The sequence below is a fragment of the Hyaena hyaena genome, unplaced genomic scaffold (genome assembly GCF_003009895.1).
Source record: "Hyaena hyaena isolate Hyena2069 unplaced genomic scaffold, ASM300989v1 scaffold_277, whole genome shotgun sequence".
In the NCBI taxonomy this organism is placed as follows: domain Eukaryota; kingdom Metazoa; phylum Chordata; class Mammalia; order Carnivora; family Hyaenidae; genus Hyaena; species Hyaena hyaena.
The window spans coordinates 90,876-109,104 of NW_024080905.1; the positions used below are offsets into that span (position 1 = coordinate 90,876).

Sequence of the window (18,229 nt, forward strand, 5' to 3'; positions counted from 1 at the left end):
TTTTTTTGAGAGACAGAGTGTGAGTCGGGGAGTGGCAGAGAAGGAGGGAGACACAGAATTGGAAGCAGGCTCTAATCTCTGAGCTGTCAGCACAGAGCCCGACGTGGGGCTTGAACTCACAAACCATGAGATCGTGACCTGAGCTGAAGTTGGATGCTTAACCAACTGAGCTAACCAGGCGCCCTTCCAGCACTTTATGTTAAAAGACTGTTTTGTGGGCATCTGGGTGGCTCAGTTGGTTGAGCGTAGACTTTGGCTCAGGTCGTGATCTCACAGTTTGTGAGTTCAAGCCACACATCAGGCTCTGCACTGACAGCGTGGAGCCTGTTTTACATCCTCTATCTCCCTCTATACACCTCCCCAGCTTGTGCTGTCTCTCCCAAAAATAAGCAAACATTAAAAGATAAAAAATAAGAGATTGTTTTGTTTTGTTGAATTGCCTGGGTTCCCTTGTTGACTGTAAATGTAAGGGTTTATTTCTGGACTCTGAGTTCTCGTCCATTGATGGGTATTTCTACCAGTAGCTAGTAAGGATTATCTTGATTACTGTAGCCTTGTAGTAAATTTTGAAATCAGAAAATGGGGTGTCTTCCAGCTTTGTTCACCTGTAAATAAAGATAGGTCTACTCCTTCCTTTCTATTTCAGATGACTTTTGTTTCATTTTCTTGACTCATTGTCCTTGCTGGAAGCTCTACTACAATGTTAAATGGAAGTGGTGACGGAGGGTATCCAATCATGTTGCTGATCAGTCTTTCAAGTGCCTTAAATCCAGCTGTAGTTTCTCGTAGATAACCTTTACCAGGTTGAGGAATTTCCCTGTTGTTCCTGGTTTGCTGGGTGTTTTTAATCATGCAGTCATGTTGGATTTTGTCCAATACTTTTCCTGTGTCTCTTGAGATGATCTTAGGGTATTTGACCTTTATTTGAGTTTCAGATGCTAAACCAACCTTGGATTCCTGGAATAAATCCCACTTGTATAATCTTTTTCACGTATTGCTACAGTGGGTTTGTTTGTATTTGTGTCTGTATTCATAGGAGAGAGATGGCCTGTAGTTTTCTTTCCTGTGCTGTCTTTGTCAGGTTTTGGTATTAGGGTAATTCTGACCTCATAGAATGAGTTCAGAAGTATTCCTTTTTCTCCTTGTGTTTTTGAAAAAATTTATTAGGGATTATTTTTAAAACTTTTAAAAATGTTTGGGAGATTCATCAGTGAAGACACTGGAGCCTAGGCTTTTCTTTGTGGAAATTTTAAAAATTACAAATTCAGTCTCTTACTATAGATTTACATTCAGATTTTCTCTTTTTAAGTCATTTTCAGTAGTTAGTGTTTCACTTGTAATTTGTCCATATTATGTGAATTATACAGTTGTTCAAATATTCCTTTTAATTATTTTTCTGTGAGGTCAGTAGTGATGTCCCCTTTTAATTTCTGTCCCCTTTTAATTTCTGATACTAGTTTTTTGAGTCTTTTCTCTCTCTTTTTTTTCGGTTTGTCTAGCTAAGGTTTTGTCAATTTTGTTGCTCCTTTCAAAGAATTAACCTTTGGTTTTGTTGATCCTTTCTCTTTTTGTAAATTCTCTATTTCATTAATTTCTGCTCTAACCTTTATTATTTTTCCCCATTTTTTAGTTTGCTCCTATTTTTCCATTGTCTTAAGAATGGAAGGCTAGGTTGTTGATTTGAGATCTTTTCTTAAAATGTAGGTATTTATAATTTTCTCACTAAGCTGTGTCTCACTACTTTCCATAAGTTTTCATGTGTTGTGTGTTTGTTTTTATTCATGTCAAAGTGTTGTATGGTTTACCTGTCAATTCTTAGATCTATGGTTATTTTGGAGCATGTTTTTTGTATTTAAATTTTTTCAGTTAATTTATTTTGAGAGGGAGAGCAAGCAGGGGAGGAGTAGAATGAGAGGGAGAGAGAGAATCTGAGGCAGGCTCCGCACTCTCAGCACAGAACCCAATATGGGGCTCGAACTTAAAAACCATGAGATCGTGACCTGAGCCAAAATAAAGAGTTGGAGGCTGAGGCTGAATCAATTGAGCCACCTAGAGGCCCCTTGGAGCATGTTTGTTTGTTTGTTTGTTTTTTAATGTTTATTTTAGTTTTGAGAGAGAGAGACAGAGTGCAAGCAGTGGAGGGGCAGAGAGAGGAAGATACAGCATCCAAACAAAGCAGGCTCCAGGTTCTAAGCTGTCAGCACAGAACCTGACGTGGGGCTCGAACCCACGAACTGTGAGATCATGACTTGAACTGAAGTCGGCACTCAACTGACTGAGCCACCCAGGCACCCTGCATGGTTTTTTTTTTTTTTTTAACTTAGACATATTTGAATTTCCCCAATCTACTTCTGTTACTAACTTCTTTTTTTTTTAATTATTTTTAAAATTTTTATTTATTCCTAGGAGAGAGAGAGAGAGAGACAGCATGAGCAGGGGAGGGTCAGAGAGAGAGGGAAAAACAGACTCAGAAAAAGGCTCCAGGCTCTGAGCTGGCAGTCAGCACAGAGCCCGACGCGGGGCTCGAACCCACGAACCGCGAGATCATGACCCAAGCGAAAGTCGGACGCTTAACCGACTAAGCCACCCAGGCGCCCCTCTGTTACTAACTTCTATTTTCATTCCACTTTGGTGGGAGAACAAATGAGTTCAGCCTTTTAAAATTTACTGATCTGTATTTTTATGGCCTCACTTATGTTCTGTCTTAGAGAATGATCCATGTGCACTGGAAAAGACTGTGTATTCAACTGTTGAGAGGAATGTTTTATAGATAATCTGTTAGCTCTTCTTTGTGTTGAAGTGTTCTATTTCCTTTTTGATCTTCTGCCTGGTTATTCTTTTTATCATTGGAAGTTAGATGGAAGTCTCCAACTCTTACTGTTGCGTGGTGTATTTCTCCCTCCAGTTCTCCCAGTTTTTGCCTTCTGTATTTGAAGGTTCTTTTGTGGTTGGTCAAGGGCAGGTGGGGCTTTGTGCTACTGTGCCTGGGGTAGAGCCGCCCACATGTGAGTGGGGGCTGGGTGCAGGAAGGCAGCCCCAGACTTTTCCGCTGCTCTTACCTGGAATTGAGCCTCTGTAACATGGGACTTGAGGACGAGAAATGCTGGCAGGCCTGCCCCTTCCAGTGAGATACCATATTTCCTGACTGGGAGTATAGGGAGGGAGGCAGTCCCCGCACCCTCCTCGCTCTGAGCTTCAGGGAAGGGAGAGCTGTTGGGCCAGAGGAAGGAATGCATTGTGGCTGAGATACCACAGATACTCCCATTTCTTAGATTTTATAAGTGTTTCTTCATTTGATGTATGTCCCAGGCATTTTCTAGAGACTTTACTTGGTGGTTTTTGCTTTTGTTATAATTTTCACCAGTTATAATTCTTACACTGGGGAGAAGGTCTGTATTTCCTCTTTCCAAATGCTGTCCAATCTTATTATTTTTATCATAAAATTACTCCTAAATTACACACCACTGCAAATGAATGCAGTTTTAGAAATCACTAGAGGTAGTTCTAAGATTAAGTATTGAGAAAAAGCTTTGAATGAATAAAAATTTGGGTACTCTTAAAATGCATATAAGCCTGAAATGTTCATTCCATGGCTTTCTAGTTTTGAACAAGAGAGATTTCTCTTGGACCAGGTGTACCTGGAGTCATTTGGTGATCTTAGTCTAATCTAAAACAGGTCTAGAATATTTTTAGGAATTTCTCAATTTTTGTATAATTACCCAGTACTTTCTGTGAAAACTTATGAAGAACAGTGAGTTCATTGAGTTGGCCTTGTCCCTCTCCCCGTCATGCCACGACAGGGCATTTGATTCTGGTCGGTACAAGGACGCCTAGCGGAGGGAATGTTGAGGGGCTGAATTCCAGCCTGTGCTCTAGAGATGGGGATAATTCTAGTTCATACAAACGTGTCTTATGGGCTTGCTTGTCCTGGTTTTTAAGAATTTTTAGTACCTAGATGGAAGTAAGACCTGAACAGTAGTGAATATAAGACTCCACATCTAAGGTATAAGCCACCTTAATATAAGCCACCTGGGTGGCTCTGTCGGTTGAGCCACTCAACTCTCGATTTCAGCTCAGATCACAATCCCAGGGTCATGGGATCAAGCCCCATGTTGGGTTCTGTGCTGAGCATGGAGCCTGCTTGAGATTTCCTCCTTCTCCCTCTACATCTCTTCCCTGCTCACATGCTTGCCTGCTCTCTCTCGCTTTCTCTCTCTCTCTCTCTCTCTCAAAAGAAAAAAATAAAAAGATTATACATTCAAAAGATACCTAAGGCTGTGGGAACTCAGAGGGAAGGATTACTTCTTCTAGGGACAAGAGAAAAAGAGTTTAGGTTGAGGAGGTGACATTATTAGGCCTTAAAAAGGTAGATAGTATTGTGACAAGTGGAAATAAGTGCCGGGGGGATCTCAGGTAAATAGAATTAGCAGAAGCATGGAAATATCAAAGCTCATGACATTTTTGGGTAACAAAGTGATGTTGTGGGTTTTTTGTTTGTTTTTTAACATTGGTGAGTACAGCCGAGTACTGAGAAAGACAGCTGGAGAAGTAGGTGGAGTCATAGAGAAGCTAGAGAAGATGTCTTTGTTAGTGTGAGGAGTTTACTCAAGAGATGTAGGTAGCTGCGGGAATAGTTTTTGGTTTTCTGAGAGAGACAATTTGGTATGAATAAATAATGTAAGGAATCTGTTAAATGGATGTCAGAGAGCTGGAAAAGCAAAGGAGATCACGGAGGCATCGCAGAGCTAACCACACATAGAAAGCAGCTACTGTCCCCGTAGCTCTCCTGATCAGTAAGAAAGAGACAACAGCCTCAGGAGAAAAAGGACAAAACAAGACAGGTGACCATATAAAGAAATGCAAATGGCCAATGAAACAATAATAACAGTAATAATAATAAATAAAAAAAATCTTTTGATGAAGATTTTGGGGAAAATACATATAATTGTAATGAAAGTGGAAATTGGTATAGTCTTTCTAGAGCATTTTTCAGTATGTATCAAAAACTGTAAAAATAATTGTTTACTTTGAGAAGATATTCTGGGACCGTAGGTAAGAAACCAGGGATGGTTACAGAGGAGATGAGTTAAATTGATAAGAGCATGTGTCTAACAGTTTTGCAGTCAGAGAAAAGCAGGTGATGTTGTGATGCTCAGAGCCGCTGATTGTGGTTCCTCTGGGCATCAGCTGGCTTCCCATGAGAGCAGTCAGCAGCACTCTCTTGCAGTTATTAAATAGCAGAAATATATAAGCAGACTGGTTTCATGATTTTCTCCAATAACACTGAACAGCTCAGAAGTTGAAGTGGAGACAATTTGTGTGATACAGGGAGATAGATGCTCTAGAGCATAGCCCTGCTGATGGCCACAAAAGCAAGGAAAGTGAGAAACCTCAGAACTAGAAGATTTGACCAGAACCTAACAGATACTCTTCTTTTGGGGGGCTGTCTGCGGTAGGGATCGCCAAGAGAAGTGTCCGCTCTCAATGTGACTAGGATGAATTCCAGGTCCTCGCTCTGATGAATTGTGGCTTCTGACATTGGGGATACAAAGTCTCATTTGATTAGGCCTTAATTTGCACTGTGTCAACAGAATAACCCTCAATTATAGTAATCACGTTTTTAAACATTTTACATATGTCAGAATTAATTTTACCAGTTACTTGAAAGGAGAAATTGTTTTTCTTTGTAGTCTAGATTGTGATTTTAAATTCCTGATAATTGGTTCTATCTTAGGAGTTTTCTATTTATTTATTTATTTATTTATTTATTTATTTATTTATTTAGAGAGAGCATGAGCATGGGAGGGGCAGAGATAAAGAGGGAGACAGAGGATCAAAGTGGGCTCTGTGCTGACAGCAGAGAGCCTGACGCAGGGCTTGAACTCATAAACAGTGAGATCATGACCTGAGCTGAAGTTGGACGCTCAACCAACTGAGCCACCCAGGCGCCCTTCTCAGGAACTTTCTATTCTAGACCTACAGGCAGATAACAGTTGTGTTTATAATTCTCTTCACAGGAAAACCTCCATTCTTACCAGAATCTTTTGACCGAGTTCTTCTTGATGCACCGTGCAGTGGAATGGGACAGAGACCAAACATGGCTTGTTCTTGGACTTTGAAAGAAGTGACATCATATCAACCATTGCAGAGAAAACTCTTTACTGTGGTATGTGATGGCACTTTGATGTGAGAAAACAGTTGACCTTCGCTAGTTTGATGTCTCAAACACTGAGATGCCATCTTCCTAGCAGCATTTTTCACAATAACCAAAATAGGGAAATGACCCACTTGTCCATCAGCAGGTGAATGGATAGGGAAAATGTGTACACGTACCGTGGAATACTCTTCAGGTTTACGCAGGAAGGAAATTCTGGTACAACATGAATGACCTTTGGGAACTTAGGCCGAGTGGTATAAGCCAGACACAGAAAGACAAATATTGTCTGTTTCCATGTATATGAGTGACTGGAATAGGAACATTCATAGAGACAGAAAGCAGAAGAGAGGTTACCAGAGGCTGGAGGGATGGGAGAATGGGGAATCCGTGTTTAAAATGGGTACGGGGTTTGCATTTGGGAAAATGAAAAGCTCTGGAGATGGGTAACGGTGAGGGTTACAGAGAGTGTGAATGTACTCAATGCCACTGAACTGTACACTTACAGATGGTTAAAACGGCAAGTTATTATGTTATTTATGTTAAAGGACAGAGAAAACCTAGTTTTAAATACACGAAACTTTCATTTTTGTTGATCACTCTTTCATTACAGACAATAGAATTTCTTCAGAGACATTTAATGAGTTTCTAACATTCTGATACATCCTAAGAAGTCATTGAGGTGTTAACATCATAGTTACTAAGTGATGTGTAAGGAATGGGATATAAAATGGGTTACTCTTTTCTTATAGGGTTCCTGGACCATCTTGGGTAGTGTATTAGAAGTGGGAAGTCCCCTAGAGGCAAAACATCGATAAAAATGAGAAACGATTATTCAGTGTAGGATAGAGAAGAACCATAAAAACTTGGCCCATTTCACCGCTCTCTAGCACATTTAAGGAGACACCCAAATAGAACATTTGAGGATTTCTTTCAGGCTTGTGAAGATGATTCCGTGGATTTCACAGAAGGTAGAGAGCATTTGATCAAAGATGACTTTGTTATTTTGTCTCAGCCCTGCTCTTAACAGACACATAGGCAGCCACAAACAGACGCACTGTAATTATGCCATCTCTCCAGTTTCCTTTGAGCATGTTTCTGCTGTCTCCGTTTATATGCAAAGGTGGCACTCACAGTAGAGTATTTAACTTTTTCACCTTCTGTACAGTCTTCAAAAAGCACATCCTGAAATTAAAACAGCAAACAGAAAAAAGGAAGCTTTACTTATGGTTGAAACCCACTCTGACTTGAGGATAAAATTAAGACACTGTTTTAAAAGACTGGGCTTTTTGTTCTTCTTTGGGTCAAAGCAGAAAGAACATTTTAAAAGGCTACTTAAGAGTAGATGCAGGGATCTTCATGAAAAGTGATAGCTGACTGTACGAGAGAATTCAGAATATAGCAGTTTTGCCAGTTAGTACGGGGTTGTGTTGACTGAGAATGTGGACTTGATAATCAGACGCTATCTGGTTTGGAACTGTGCTCCTACATGAGGGACTTTCGGGACATTGGTTTCCGTGTATGAGAAGAGGTACTATAAATCCACCTAATAGGGGTACCTCACTGGAGATAGTAACTATACCTCCTGGCTATAAGTAAATTGAGAAAATCCATATAAAATGCTTAAAACAATAATTGGCACACTAACAAAGTTTAAATTTTCATCAGCATACTGTAGTTAAGAAAGCACAAATATATACTATATGCAATAAAAATATAGTATATGTAGTATAGGCAGTATACATTATTATATAGTTTATTACATACTTATACATACCAGATGGCATGTAGTGTGTGTGTGTATGTATCATATATATATACACACATTATATATAATATAATGTATATATAATAGTAATATATATATATACATTGTATATAATAGTATATACTATGTATACTGTGTATTTTAAAGGTTTTCATTAAAATGTTTTTAAATATTGGGGCACTTGAGTGCCCCAACTTCGGCTCAGGTCATGATCTCATGGCTTGTGGGTTCGAGCCCCCGCATTGGGCTCTGTGCTAATAGCTCAGAGCCTGGAACCTGCTTCAGATTCTCTTTCTCCCTCTCTGTTGGCCCCTGCTCATGCTCTCTCACTCTGCATCTCTCTCAAAAATAGACAAATAGTAAAAAAAAAAAAAAAAATTTAATGTTTTTAAATATCTGGGAGTTTGAACTGTGAGATCATGACCTGAGCAGAACTCAAGAGTCAGATGCTTAACCAGCTGTGCCATCCACATTCCCTAAATATCTGTGAGTTTGAAAAGGTACACTTTTTAGTTATTTGGGAAAATTTATTTTCTTATTATACCTTATTTTCTGATTCATTTATTTACTGGACAAGTATTCATTGAGCCCCTGATGATGATATAATAGGGACTGTTGTGGGTGCTATCAATATAGCAGTGACAAAATGACAATCCCTGCCTTATTCATGGAGTGTCTGTTCCAACGGGGGAGGCAAATGAACAGATGAGTAAGTTATATATAACAAAGTGTACATGTGTGAGTTTCGGGCCTAAAAGTGGTGTCTAAAGTAGCGAAAGTGAATGCTTACATTTAGGAAAGTCTTGCTTTAAATGGACTGACAGCTCTGAGACCGTGAAGTGCACCTGCGCCGGAACACTCTAATTAGAGAACGAATCTTGATCATACAGAACACTTATCCCCAGCATGTGAAAGATGTCCTTTAGGTACAAGATCCTGTAAAACGCTGAACTGGCCGTGGCACCCCCATGGTCTGAGCACACGTCTCTGCAGGCGGTGGAGCTGCTGAAGCCTGGAGGCGCGCTGGTCTACAGCACGTGCACCGTCACGCTGGCAGAAAACGAAGAGCAGGTGGCCTGGGCCCTCGCAGCCTTTCCTTGCCTCCGGCTTCAGCCCCAGGTATGAGTGAGTCCGGTTTTTCTCTGTGTCATGTGACAGATCACAGAAACGTGAGTGTGGTGATGAGCGCAAGCTTGTCATATGAAGAAGTGTGTCCAGCGAAACTTCAGAAACAAGTACTGCAGTCAACGAGCATGTTTCTCTAGTGAGACCTATTTGGGAACTGCCCGCAGAGAATTCCCACATCCCCGCTATTTTGCCCGTCTTCCTTCCTTGCCCTTGTGTTAGAACGCCACAGAGCCCCGGTGTGCTTGCGTTACGGGTTTCGTTCACCTGTGGCTCTTGTTCGGGTTATGCAGAACTTTCTTTTTTTTCCCCGAAGAAGTTGTTTATTCCTTTCGGTCCTATATTTTGCTGGTACGGAATATGTTGAGCATTATTCTCTTCATCAAATCGGCTTTAATAACTGGGCCATCATAAGACTAGCAAAGGGGGGAAAATGGTTCAGAAATAGTGCTTCTTCACAATTTCTTACATAATATGGGTAACGTTTTAGAAGTTTTCTTACACTTTATTTGACCTCTTCTGGTGTTTATCAAAACTATATTATGACTATGTGTTTAACCCATGATGTTTGAGATTAAGTTTAAATCTGTAACAGTGCTCACATTCAATTAGATACATTGAACCTCTAACCTCAGCAACCTTTCTGTACAGAATTCTAGTAGGTAATTGGAATCTATGAATACAAAGCAATCAAGCGAGGGTTTCCAGTCTCAGAAATTAAGATAATTGCATTGTAGAGGAAAGGAAGACTTCAGAATTCACTTGAATTTTATACGTGTGTGTGTGTGTGTGTGTACATACACAACACTCAATAAATACCTAAAAGAGATAGAGACTTTTTCCTCATGAGTTAATAAAACGATAGGTTTTCAGTAATGCACACACATTTGTGCAGTGGTGACTTCAGTTAGGATTCTGGCTCCTTTGTGGTCTGGTTCACACATACCACTCAGTTCCTTATGATTCTATATTCTAAACCAGTCAACACAGCCATTATTTTTTGTAATATCTGCTCTAGTGCATTCAAAAACAACAATTGAAAACTTTTATCATCCAACTGGTGTGGGTCAGAGAAAGGAACTTCTGTCTGCTTTGGGGAGTGTGACAATAAAACTGAATTTGTATTTATTGTTACTGATAATGTTTCACTGACTGGCCACTATATACCAGGCATAATATCCCCTTGTTAAAATCTTAGAACTGAGTACCTTATCTGTTTTATAGATGAGGAAACAGGTAACGTTATTTGCTTAACACCACACAGCTAGGGCTGCCTGGCAGGCTCAGTCAGTTAAAGCGTCCGACTTTGGCTCAGGTCATGATCTCCCGGTTTGTGAGTTCGACTCCCGTGTCAGGCTCTGTGCTGACAGTTCAGAGCCTGGAGCCTGCTTCAGATTGTGTCTCCCTCCCCTGTGTGTGCACTGTCTCTCTTCCTCTCTCTCAAAAATAAACATTAAAAAAGAAGAAAAATCCATACAGCAAAATGTGGCAAAGCTGCGGTACTTGGTGAGCACATGGGTCCTCATACTCCTCAGGTGACCGTTTGTTCCCACAGAGAAAAACCGCATGTATATTCCACAAAGATACTGTTTATCTATTTTTGGAATTGTTGGTACTTAAACCTCAATGTTGTCTTTTAAATTGTACACAGGCACACTTAGTAATTACAGGATGTTGATAAGTTGTTCATTTTCTGCACACAGGAACCACAGATTGGAGGAGAAGGAATGATGGGGGCTGGCCTGTCACTTGAACAACTGAAACAGCTGCAGCGATTTGATCCATCTGTTGTGCCAATACGGGACGTGGACCTCGGTTCCCTCGGAGGTGCCAGGGTAGAAGACCTGATTTCGCTGGCAAATAAAGATTGTATTGGTTTTTTTATTGCAAAATTCATAAAATGCAGAAGCACGTAGAAGGATCCATAGAAATGAAAGCTCCAAACGTTAGCTGTATGCTTTTTAGTTTTCTCCCTTCCTTTCCTCCCTCCTTCCTTCCTTCCTTCTTCTTCTTTTCTTTTTTAATCAAACTGTTGTTGAGCCTGGTGATTGATGGCATAGTTGCTAAGGAAACAGAAAAAAGGCTGCCAGCTGTTGCACCAGGGACCAAGAGACTTCATCAAGAGACTGCTTCACGGAGGAGGTAGTTGGGGGTGGTACAAGATCATATTTTGTGTTTAAAATAATTTTTTTTCCTTAAGGACTTAGTCCAGTAAAGAGAAAAGGAGATGCCTACAGATGCCTGGAGCATTTTTTCATTACGGTTTTGTTTTAATGTGTGAAGGATGCAAATCAATTTTAATGTGAAAATCTGTGATGATAACAAGAGGAATAAAATGAGTAATAATTTGGTAAAAAGTGGTGTTTGTTCCTGAGAGTTCCTAAGTGGTAGCAGTTCCCTGAGAATTCAGGGTCTGGGAACTATAAGAGTATGTTTTCCATGTACTCCTATCTGAGTTACCATTTGATCAGTCAGCTCTTTGAAATGATGTCTGGACTTCTCCTAAATGGTAGTGTGCCTTCACCATGTTTTCTTTTTCTTCATGCTTTTAAGCTGAAGACGATAATATTTTCTTCACTCTGTAGATTAAAATTACAACAGTTTGGGTACTTTTTATCATCCACTGGAATACCTGTTGTGCAAGTTACTGCGATGTGATTAGTGAGAAAGAAGCAAGTAGCTTCGGTAGCTGGGAACTGGATCAGCACTTAGAGCCAGAGCCACCCCTGGGGGTTCTGTGGAACATCAGCACCTTCACAGAGCTCCCGGCATGAGACAAAGCAGCCGTGAGTATGGTAGATCAAGACAAAAGGAGAGCACCTCGTGATCAACTCTGGAATCCAGCAAAACCACGAACACCCCCAAAAGTGACCAAATGTGCCACTGCTGGTGGCCATGTGACTGCTCTTGTTAAAAATTAGAACCTTAGGCTGGCTTCTCCCTACTGCTTTGTAGAGAAGATACATGAAAATACTCAGTACCCAGCGCCTGTATTGTGTTAAATACATTTCAGTGTTTCGTTAACTTCCATCTGAATCATCTCAGGATCTCTCGGCCTTGGGCATATGAAGTGGACAATTGGGAACAATTACTTAATAGTTTCTTTTTTTTCCCTCCTAGGTTTCTGTTCAGAATTTTCTTCTATCTGTTGTGTCCCTCAAGATCGCAAGGTCTCTTGGACCAGGTAAGATCCTTAGCAGGCCTCTTCAAAGAAGAGGCCTTTCTTGAATAGCCTTCTCAGAGGTTGGCTTCGGCATTTCTGTCTTTCCATACACGCCCAGGACACACGTCTGCTGCTGTCCTGGTACTCGACACGCTCATTGTTAGTGTGCTGGGCCTGGACAGAGAATAGTTAAAAAAAATTGTTGCTCTGACGTGGACAATTTCAGTGGGTTTCTTTCCTTCAAAAAATCGGGCAAATTGGAAAGTAAAACACATTTAAGGGACTCAGATTTGAGAAAAAATAGAATAAAAGGGGGAGAATCTGGGAAATATGGAGGACAATATATTATCTCAACATATTTAAGGTTAACATAAATATTCTTGTGAAACAAAGAAAGCATTTTAACAGTGAGTGCATTTTACTTCAAAACCCTGTGCCAGAGTTTAAATAGTAAAGTGAAGTACAAGTAGTTAAAAATACAGTTTAGCCAGAATGAAATAACTGACCCAGAATGATGTAGCTACTACTGTTCTCTCCAATAGTGTGACTCTTGACATACTAGTAAGATGGGAGGCTCCAAGACTGGTCGCATTGCGTTGCTGAGCAGGGGCGAGGGGGAAGATTTAAATGGGACATCAAGATGCATCTTCATTTGAAAATCGAAGGAATAATAAAAACCATCTGAGTCAAGAATTGCCACACACGTAGAACTGAGGTCGGAGAAAGAGGACTCTGTTGTGCCCGATCTTAAAGGATCTTTACCTACCGCAGGCGATCATTTGATTAGACACGATGGGACTGTCACTGAAGTCAGTCAGGGATTAGCATTGTCCTTGGGAAGTCTGCTTCACAGGTGAGCACCGGTGCGGAGACCCGGGCGTGTTCTCGGCCATCGGAACTATTCCTAGAATGGCAATCAATACCACTACTACTAACAGTGCAGAAAGCCAGCTCTTTATTTGTTTTATATGAATGACTTTCAACCAGATTTCTGGAACAGTTCAGTGTAGCTGACAGTGAATGTGTAACAGGAACGCATAGCAGACCATGTTAAAAATGTGGCGTTGTCCCAAAGTACAGTATGACTAAGACATCCTACATTTAGCAGCACCTTTTTGTAACAGTAACTTAAATGAGCAGTAGAGAAAGAGCACAGGAGAAACTGAAATGGATTTGACAATAAAACACAGAACTATAAAGGACATTGCCAGCATTTTCTGCGTTGACTACAAAGATCAGGATTCTACAACTGAGTAGGTTAAGATTAAGCCTTTACTGAGTGAAAAGACTAATTTTACATTCCACAAGTCAATACATCTCCCCTTGCCCTTGGGATTATTTCTTCATTTATAGATTTAGAACACACTGTTTACACATAAGTCTGCTATACAGTTTCCAGATAGAGCTGCTCGTGTCGAATCTGGCGAGATAGTTTTTTTGAGGAATACTTGGATTTGGACTAATATGTTTGACAGTAAAGTGAAAAATTAAGAATCCAGATATAAAATTCTAAAACTGGAATCTTTTGGCATGACTCTTTGAAAAGGATTAGTGGTAGCAGCAAGTCAGAGAAATACCAGTTATACTTCAAGAATTTAGATATCCAAAGTTATTAATTGGGATGAAAATTTTCAGAAATATTTTATACAGGTAACTTTGACTGGAATATGGTGTCCCAATGATATGACTATTTTACATCAGAAATGTATAGGACTACTGTTTTCATCTTCAGTAAATAAATTTGTCAACGGTACAGAGCTAATTAACAAAAAGATTAATTCTGAGGAAAATGTTTCTTATAGTAGCTGATAAAACCCTTTAACTGTAACTCATTTGTAAAACTGAGTTTTTTTGTGCAGGGAGGGAAATAAGGAGTTAAATGTGAAACCACTGTACATATAAAGGTCCAAGAATGTTTGGCAAGAACCTGGAATAATCAAAAATAGATTAACCCATTTAACAAAATAATCCTTTTACAATGTGTAGAGCTGAAGTTAGGCCATTAGAGATCAGCATTTTCCAGGGACAAACGTCAGGTGCGAGGTACTTGCACACCTAATACTGTCTTACCTGTCCAGTCACAACTGGACAAAATGGACACACAGTGACACGGAATAGGTTTCAGCCTTAGCGTGGCAAGCACACTGCGAGCTGCGGACAGTGCTGTCATCGAGGCGTGGGAAATAGGATCTTCCGGGCTCCCCTTCAGCGTGGGTGTCTGACGTAGGAAGATACTCTTAACGTTTTGTTCCCTTCAAGTCCCCTCATTTTGCCCTGATTACTTCTGAAGAGCAGAAACTTTGGTTCTAAGACGCACTTCTCGGTCTGAGGGACAGTGGTCGTGTTGGAGCTGGAGGCAGGGAGTGGAACGGAGGGTACATTTGAGGGAGAGAAACGACAGGAGCGATAGGCAAGGTTTAGAAAAGGAGGTGGGAGAAGTTAGAAAAATTTATTTTCCCACGAAATCTACAAGCTGTGTAAACATTTCTTACTAAAACAAATACTCAGACACACGAAGATTGTACATTTCCAGTGAAACACTCACAGTTAAAAGTTGCCTGTATTCTTACTCTAGGAGCAAAACCTGGGAGCCAGCAGATGAAAGCTTTCCTGGTCACCTGGGCAGAGCTTCCTCCATCCCCTGACTGCTCGCTGGGTTACTGAAGAGCCACGCAGCGCAGCTAAACACAAAGCCAGGTGGGTAGGATTCGAGGCCATCAGTCTTGCGTCTTCGGCACCAGGTCCGTCTCAGTCGCTCATGCACACGCGTACACACTCTTACACACAGACACACTCGCACCCAGAGAGGTCTGGCTCGTACAGTCCAGTGCAGCGACAGAAGACACTAACTACGGAGAGCGTGTTTGTCACGATCAGTGTGAACTGCATGGATTAGAACAACCTTTGGAGTTTGGTTAGATTTACCATAATTTATGGTCAAAATTATAAACTTACAAGGATGGTAAAACATTCAGAAATCAAACCTTTTCAAGTCAGGCAATCACGCGTATTTACAGTATGTACAGACTTTCTCCTAGAATGGGGACGTCTAGACAATGTAACAAATTTCCTGAAGGTGGGCATTTCTCGTCCCTGTAATTCGTAAAGCAAATCTGCTGACTTGGCATTAAGACTCTAAAATAGTGTGATCAAACTGATATATATATATTTATATATTATATATATAATTATCATAAGAAGGTGTTTGCAGAAATAACATTTACAAACTATACAGTACACAGTACTAGTACATAGAAAATAGATTCTAACTTTATGATCCCCTTTGTGTAAGGCAAGACTGAATCTGTCCCCAAATTTAGTCAGCCAGAGGTACAAGCAAGAAACGGTGGTCCATGGATAAATGAGTATGCAAATCAGGTGCCTACGTATTAAAAATCTGGAGAATCAAGAAATTCCTCTTTTTTATCTGGGCCAGTTCTGGCTTGCTGGATACATTAAGTACATTTTTGAAAACATCAACTATGTTTCTTAAAATCCTAAAGCCACCTGGATGGCAGCAGATTTTGTTCAAGCGGCAGCTCTCCGAAGCGGTTTGTGGTAAGTCCCGTATACCACCGGAGTGCGGCACCGCACCGGGCCAGCTGACGGAAAGAACAAGTGTCTTAATACTCCTTACCAATCATGCTGTTGCTCTTCAAGCAACAGCAGTACAAAGTATACAAGACAGATCACATATGACTGCAGTGTAGACCCCCAAGATTTAGTCTGAGGGTGGTGTCATACAAGACTTAAAAAAAACAACAACAACACAAAAGAGCAGAAGTCACTGGCGGACGTAGACATCCCTGGTCCACTCGCCGGCCTCGTTCCGTCTGCGGGCTAGGCCCTCTCCGTCCTTGTCACAGTAGCGGTCCTTGGATTTATGGCGGCCGCGCTGTCTGTTGCACTCACTGTGGTCTTGCTCGCGCTCCAGGTCCCTGGCCCGGTGCCGAGCCTCCCTGTGTCTGTGCTCGCTGCTCCCGTGGGGCTCGTCTCTATGGTTGTGGTCGCGGTGTGAGGCATAGTGGTCCCCGTGTTCGTGGGGGTAGTCCTCCCTGGGCTCCACGTAGGCAGAGTCTCGGCTCTCCTGGGTCTCCGAGTCAAACGTCTCCTGCCTGGAGAGGCCTCGACTCGTCCCGCCGCGATGGCCGTGGTGCTGAGCTGAGGACCGGTGTTGGGGTTTCCTGACGGGCTCCGGGCAGGGCTCGTCTTCGGCTGGGGCGGCAGAACGGGCGGCAGCGGAGCGCTCAGTCCTCTGATCTCCTTGAGATCCCTGGCAGGGGAGGAAGCCAATGCGGACGTCAGCCGGGGTGGAGAGTCAAGGACTGACATGTCAGAGGAGCGAGCCCATCCATTCAGGTTTATTCCCCTGGAAGTTTCTAGAAGGGAATCTAACCTACTCAGTTTCTCCATTCTTCTGATAACACCCAGTGGCATTTCTGAGGTCTGTACTACGTTGTACTGGACTTTAATTTGTGAGTGCCCACAGGAGTGGACAGAGGGACTTTTGTTCCCCCTTAATGAATAAGTGAAGGGCGGAGGGAATCCTTTTATATGTTCTCTTGGAGTTCAAATCAGATTCAGGTCCCTAAGATTTTTCTGTACGCAAGTGCACATTTAACTACCTCTACCTGAGTACACGTGGAAAGATTAAAAAACGCTTAAGATGTTGGCTTTGGATTGAGGGGAAAAAAGTAAAATGTCAGATGCTCCCATAGCACTTAGCATGAGGAAAGTACCGTCCTAAGTTCATCTTGTGTATTAATTCATTAATGCAGCAGCCGTAGGGGACAGGCGGCCAGTGTTTGTGAGGCCGAGCGCACGTGAGGAACTTAAGCAAACTTCCATACCCAGAGAGCCGTGGCGCCGGAACGTGACCCCGGGCAGTCTGATTCCGTGGCTGTGCTACGGACGGTATAGAAAAATTCGGTCTTGTCTTCTAGAACTTGTAGTTAGGGAGTTTTAACGTTTATATACGACTGCAGCATACTGGTTACCTGGTTTTTTTTTTTTTTTTTTTTACAGGCACACAGCTCCCGCTGACGACAGCAAATGACTCAGCGTTTGCCTCAGTGTGCATGGAGCTGCTCTAACAGGAAGGAGGGCCGCGCTGGGTAACAGGGCGTGGGTCCCAGCCACGTGACCTAGGGCAGCCCTGTTTCTAGAGCGTAGGAAAGAGCTCCTCTTACCTGTGAATTAGAGGCTTGAGTGGGGCTGGTAGGCAGAGCTGAAGTGGCTAGAGTCCGGCTGAGGAGAGGGTTGGGGAGATGGCTGCTGGGAGGGTGGGTGGCCTTCCAGTAGGCCTCCAGGTAGTCGGCAAGGTGCTCGCAGGCGTCCTCCAGCTGGTTCTCGTCCAGGATCACGTCAAACAGCTCCTGCCGGGACAGCCGGGTGAGGCGGCGCAGTACCCAGCCCCGCGCCCAGCGCCACACGCTCACACGAGGAAGGGGCTCGAGAGCTGCACCGCTTCGCCTCATCAGGCTGGCTGACTGTCCTGTACAGGCCGGCTGTGAGGGTCTGGCCACCCCAGAACACGGCTTACAACCCTCGAGGCTTAGCCAGTAGTCGTCACCAAAACGTGAAAGGTTGTTGAGGACACGATAGCCCACGAAAAACTTCACCTTGGAAATTACTGAGGCCAGATTAGGACGTGGAATTTGGCAGAAAAAAGATGAAACCACATCTGATTTGACAGGGTCCCAACTTAAAGCTATTCCAAGCAATAAAAAAATTAATCAGACCTCTCACAGCTTCTGCTATACCTGCATGTCAAAACAAAGCCTCAGAGGTGATCGAGAGTCCCAAAGCGCGATTAGTAAAGCAGGGATTAGAAGGAGGAAGGTGTTCTGATTGTTTAGAAATTTGTTTTCACATGGTCTCAAATCAATTTCTCAGTTGTGAAGAGGCAACAACTCACTCCCTAGTATTAGAAGTGAATAATTAATCCCAAATAGATCCATTTTATAAACGAAATCTTGGAAACCACGATCTTGTTTCACTTACAATGATAATTAGATAC

The 18,229-nt window shown here is 42.1% G+C and overlaps 2 protein-coding genes across 10 annotated transcripts in view; one reads left to right on the forward strand and one right to left on the reverse strand.

Moving 5' to 3' along the window:
• NSUN6 (NOP2/Sun RNA methyltransferase 6) overlaps positions 1-14,882 on the forward strand; it is a 63,267-nt gene extending 48,385 nt beyond the window's left edge. The window contains exons 10-14 of one of the 4 annotated variants that reach the window (XM_039245870.1): positions 6,018-6,166; positions 8,916-9,041; positions 10,751-10,882; positions 12,168-12,231; positions 14,786-14,882. In XM_039245870.1, the coding sequence (XP_039101801.1) occupies positions 6,018-6,166; positions 8,916-9,041; positions 10,751-10,882; positions 12,168-12,231; positions 14,786-14,874 (560 nt within the window). In that variant the 3' untranslated portion in view covers positions 14,875-14,882. Of the gene's footprint in view, positions 1-6,017; positions 6,167-8,915; positions 9,042-10,750; positions 12,142-12,167; positions 12,232-12,752; positions 12,830-14,785 lie in introns of those variants that run through there. The other 3 variants (XM_039245872.1, XM_039245873.1, XM_039245871.1) reach the window with 3 other exon arrangements.
• CACNB2 (calcium voltage-gated channel auxiliary subunit beta 2) overlaps positions 13,143-18,229 on the reverse strand; it is a 129,501-nt gene continuing 124,414 nt past the window's right edge. For all 6 annotated transcript variants that reach the window (XM_039245865.1, XM_039245863.1, XM_039245866.1 and 3 more), the window contains 2 exons: positions 17,400-17,585; positions 13,143-16,483 (listed from right to left, as the gene is read on the reverse strand). In XM_039245865.1, the coding sequence (XP_039101796.1) occupies positions 15,995-16,483; positions 17,400-17,585 (675 nt within the window). In that variant the 3' untranslated portion in view covers positions 13,143-15,994. The remainder of the gene's footprint in view (positions 16,484-17,399; positions 17,586-18,229) is intronic.